At 45.5% G+C, this 5,247-nt stretch overlaps 1 protein-coding gene across 1 annotated transcript; it reads right to left on the reverse strand.

Annotated features, from left to right (window-relative positions):
- Positions 1–3,089: 3,089 nt before the first annotated feature.
- Positions 3,090–4,095, reverse strand: LOC138359819 (P-selectin glycoprotein ligand 1-like). The gene is made up of 2 exons (XM_069319527.1): positions 4,011–4,095; positions 3,090–3,601 (listed from the first exon to the last, which is right to left on the reverse strand). The coding sequence occupies exons 1-2, from the start codon at positions 4,093–4,095 to the stop codon at positions 3,090–3,092; spliced, it is 597 nt and encodes a 198-aa protein (XP_069175628.1).
- Positions 4,096–5,247: the final 1,152 nt, after the last annotated feature.

Below are 5,247 nucleotides of genomic sequence, written 5' to 3' on the forward strand. Positions count from 1 at the left end.
GGAATGTCCCCATTCAATGATTTTATATGTTATATTTCAAGAGCCACTATACTTGGCAATAAAAAGCCATGACTTTATTGTTCCGGGAGTTACCCGGGAGTTAGACAGCTGCTCCGGGCTGCATCCTGGGAATGTGTGTGTGTGTGTGTGTGCGTGTGTTAGAGAGAAATACATGTAGTATATATGATAAGAGGAAAATAGATCGTGAGTCAGTACATTAGACAACCGACGGTTAGAAAGTTGGGGGTCCAAGGGCTAACAGCTCGGTCTTTTAGGCACAAATAGTAAATACACACACAAATACAAACACACGCAAATGCACACACACACACATTCGGTTGAGAGGCGGGACCAAAGAGCAGAAGCTCAACCTCTTCCAGCACAATTAGGTGAATACAGTTAGGTGAGTACACAACCCCCCTCCCCCCGCAAACCCCTTCAAAAATACCCACAAAACAACATCCTCACTCCACTCCCGACCAAGAAAGAGAGAGAAAATAGGGAGACTGAAAACTCTAGACGGGATAAAATTTACGTCAGCATGAGAATCGAATTCCGATGAAGAATGCCAAGGAAAAGGAAATGCTGGGAGTGTTTTGTTTCGTGTGCAGCTGCTGGAGGTGAAGACCCACATGGCTATGCGGACGCATGATACCGAGGACACAGCGGCCCATGGGTACACATGGTCCTGAGGACATTTACGAGTGGACACATGGTCGTCGAGATACGTACGGTTATGGAGACACAGGCCACTCTTATGCCTATACTCGTGCCAGCTACTCAAGTCATTCAAACGTTCCCGTGCTCTATAGTACAACTCAACATATCGTATACTAGGTTAGCGTTTAAATGTTTTGGAACAAAAATGATTCTTTATTCGACATTTAATTTTTGTGTATATTTAAAAAAATGGTGGAGTGTGGAATGAACCATAAAAAAACTTCAAAAGTGTAGTCACGTGATGAAGCCGATCAGGAGCGAGCGGTTACGTCAATTAATTTTGTTCCGTTCTACACGTTAGAGTGTGACGTTTACCGCACTGAAACATCAAGGTACCAAGTCTAGCTCCATGAGTCTTATGAGGTGTTAAGATGTTAGTTACAGAAGTTGTCCGGAGAATGACGGCAGACAAAACAACTGAGCGTTGAGGGCTTCTTCCGCACTACAATGCCTCTTGTGAAATCTTGTCTTTGAGTTCAGGAGGGAGCAAGAAGATTGAGGGTAACTTGAATCTATATGGCGTGAGAGGGCTGAAAATCGCACCTGCTTTATTAAACTCATACTACTCTTAACTTTTGTCATAACGTCAATTTCTCTTCGTGTCTTACTTCGGCGTTGTGTTCTCTTTTATTTTTGGCTCACTTTCTCACTGGCTTGCTTACTCGCTCACTAACTGGCTTCTTCACTCGCTGGCTTACTCGCTCATTCGCTGACTTGCTTACTCGATCACTGGCTGGCTTACTCACTCCCTGGCTTACTCGCTCACTAGTTGGCGTACTTGCTTAGTCCCTTGTTTGCTTTCTCACTGGCTTGTTCACTGTTGGCCTGCTCACTCACTGGCTTGCTTGTTCACTCGCTTGCTTGCTCACTCGCTTGCTTACCCAGTCACTGGCTTGTTCACCTGCTTACTCGCTCACTAACAGGCTTGCTTACTCTTAGTCGCTGCACGGCTTATTCATTCGCTTATTCGCTCACTCAGTTACTTATTCCGTTTTGCCAACTCGCTTGCTTACTCACTCACTGACTTACCCGCTCACTTGATGACTTGCTTACTCACCAGTTGGCTCTCTCACTCACCGGTATACTGTATACGGTATAAATACCGGTCTATGTTTGTAGGCTGAGTTTAGTGAGGAAATCGAAGGAGAAGAAGCGGCTAATGATATGCAGCGTTTTAATGTAGATATGACAGAAAACAAATGCATTGTGACGGGGGAATACCAACAGCAAGATAGGAGGGAGACACTCTTAATTGGCATTCGGCCCTGCAGGCACACTTAGGTGAGTACACACATGTTTACAAACACACACACGCACGTATTCACACACTTAAACACGCACGCACACACCGATGCAATCCTTTTGACATCACAACATTCATTTTGGTTAATATATGCAAATGAGACCGGCTGTCGCTTTGTTTCTGGCATCAGGGGGAACATCACACGCACACACACCAGGATATTTCGCACACCAGGATATCTCGCACACCAGGATATCTCGCACACCAGGATATCTCGCACACCAGGATATTTCGCACACCAGGATATCTCGCACACCAGGATATCTCGCACACCAGGATATCTCGCACACCAGGATATCTCGCACAACAAGATATCTCACACACCAGGATATCTCGCACACCAGGATATCTCGCACACCAGGATATCTCGCACACCAGGATATCTCGCACACCAGGATCTCTCGCACAACAAGATATCTCACACACCAGGATATCTCGCAAACCAGGACACATACCGGGATATCTCACACTCCAGGATATCTCACACACCCCGGTATATCTCACACACCCCGGTATATCTCACACACCAGGATATCTCGCACAACAGGATATCTTGCATACCAGGATATCTCGCACACCAATATGTCTCGAACTCCAGGATATCTCGCACAACAGGATATCTTGCACACCAGGATATCTCAAACACCATTTATCGATTTTTACGAATGAGATACGAACAAAGAGGCGAAACAATCACAAAATACACACTTCGTTTGTGCGTAAAGCTTAATATTCAATTGGAAATAATACAGCCATTTGTACAAGATTATCTGCCCTTCCCTCTCCACGCTGCTAAGTCTCCTGATTTGCCAGTTTGTAAACAAAAATAACTTTTACCCTAAGCAGAAACGAACGGACCATCGAGATCGACCACAGGTAGTTTCTCAATGAAGCAACTGACATGTGGGGCGAGAGAGAGAGAGAGAGAAAGCGAGAGAGAGTAATAATAAGAATAATTGAAAATATAAACAAAATACAACGAAAGAAAATAAGAGAGAGAAAAGGATGTAAGAGAAAGCACACAAAAGCTATGGTTGAGAAAACACACACAAAAAGCTTTGGTGTTTCAGGAAACGATACAGCCAGAAGTTGACGAAGAGACCATCAAAAATATAAACAATTCCAATAAAGTCTGGGTGGCGATGGGAGCCGGACTGGCTGCCAGGGTGGTGATGAGAGCCGGACTGGCTGCCAGGGTGGCGATGAGAGCCGGACTGGCTGCCAGGGTGGCGATGGGAGCCGGACTGGCTGCCAGGGTGGCGATGAGAGCCGGACTGGCTGCCAGGGTGGTGATGAGAGCCGGACTGGCTGCTAGGGTGGTGATGAGAGCCGGACTGGCTGCTAGGGTGGTGATGAGAGCCGGACTGGCTGCTAGGGTGGTGATGAGAGCCGGACTGGCTGCCAGGGTGGTGATGAGAGCCGGACTGGCTGCTAGGGTGGTGATGAGAGCCGGACTGGCTGCCAGGGTGGTGATGAGAGCCGGACTGGCTGCCAGGGTGGTGATGAGAGCCGGACTGGCTGCTAGGGTGGTGATGAGAGCCGGACTGGCTGCCAGGGTGGTGATGAGAGCCGGACTGGCTGCCAGGGGCGGACGCAACACACACAATCAATGGCCAATGGACAATTTTTTAATCATTTGTTTTTAATAACTAGATGTTCCCGGTGGCCAAGTTTTACTGGAGGTCCCATGCTGCCATACCACATATTACTGGAGGTCCCATGCTGCCATACCACATATTACTGGAGGTCCCATGCTGCCATACCACATATTACTGGAGGTCCCATGCTGCCATACCACATATTACTGGAGGTCCCATGCTGCCATACCACATATTACTGGAGGTCCCATGCTGCCATACCACATATTACTGGAGGTCCCATGCTGCCATACCACATATTACTGGAGGTCCCATGCTGCCATACCACATATTACTGGAGGTCCCATGCTGCCATACCACATATTACTGGAGGTCCCATGCTGCCATACCACATATTACTGGAGGTCCCATGCTGCCATACCACATATTACTGGAGGTCCCATGCTGCCATACCCATATTACTGGAGGTCCCATGCTGCCATACCCATATTACTGGAGGTCCCACGCTATCATAATTATGAACCATAATTATGCCACTATCTCTGGCATAAAAGATTATGCCAGAGAACCATTATCTTAATTTAATTGAAAACCAGTATTATGTATTGGGGTTTCCTTTTCACAGTTTAGACTGATGACAGCCTTTTTTGGTAAACTTTTTATATATGTATATGTATATGTATATATATATATATATATATATATATATATATATATATATATATATATATATATATATATATATATATATATATATAATATAACTAAATCATATTGGAACAAGAAGAAGCAAGACAAGTTGCCAGTTGTTATTAATGCTATCAAACAATTCACTCACAATTGAGAATTTAAAAATTGATGATCTAATGTTGGAAGCTGGCAGTATAAGCCGTCTGTGCTGGAAACTCCCACGGCGAAGCACAACCAGAGCTGGGTCCATTAATTAATCATTGGAGAGAGAGAGAGAAGCTCGCTTGCTTGTCACTGAACTCTACACTCCAGTCACACACACACACACACACACACACACACACACACACACACACACACACACACACACACAGGGTGGTTCCTGTTCCTGTGCCTAGGGGCCTGGTAGCCTGTTGAATAGCGCGCAGGACTCGTAATACTGTGGCGCGGGTTCGATTGTCATACCCGGCAGAAACAAATGGGCAAAGTTTCTATCACCCTGAATGCCCCTGTTACCTAGCAGTAAATAGGTACCTGGGAGTTAGTCAGCTGTCACGGGCTGCTTCCTGGTGTGTGTGTGTGTGGTGTGGTGTGAAAAAAAAATACAACAAATATAAGTAGTTAGTAAACAGTTGATTGACAGTTGAGAGGCGGGCCGAAAGAGCAAAGCTCAACCCCCGCAAACACAATTAGGTGAATACACACCCCACACAGAGAGGGAGTCAGACAAATAGGGTTCTGAGATCCACTGATCCACTTCCTTGGCTCAAACTCGAGTGATTTGGGTTCAGTCCCTATAGGTGTAACTTTAACGATTGGGCAGCGTTTCCTTTTATCTAATGCTTCTGTACATATAGCAATAAATTCTTATCTAGGAGTTACACAGCTTTTGTGGGCTGTGTGTATAATTTATAATAGATATGATAAAGAAAATAG

Source organism: Procambarus clarkii, chromosome 93 (genome assembly GCF_040958095.1).
Source record: "Procambarus clarkii isolate CNS0578487 chromosome 93, FALCON_Pclarkii_2.0, whole genome shotgun sequence".
Taxonomy (NCBI): Eukaryota; Metazoa; Arthropoda; class Malacostraca; order Decapoda; family Cambaridae; genus Procambarus; species Procambarus clarkii.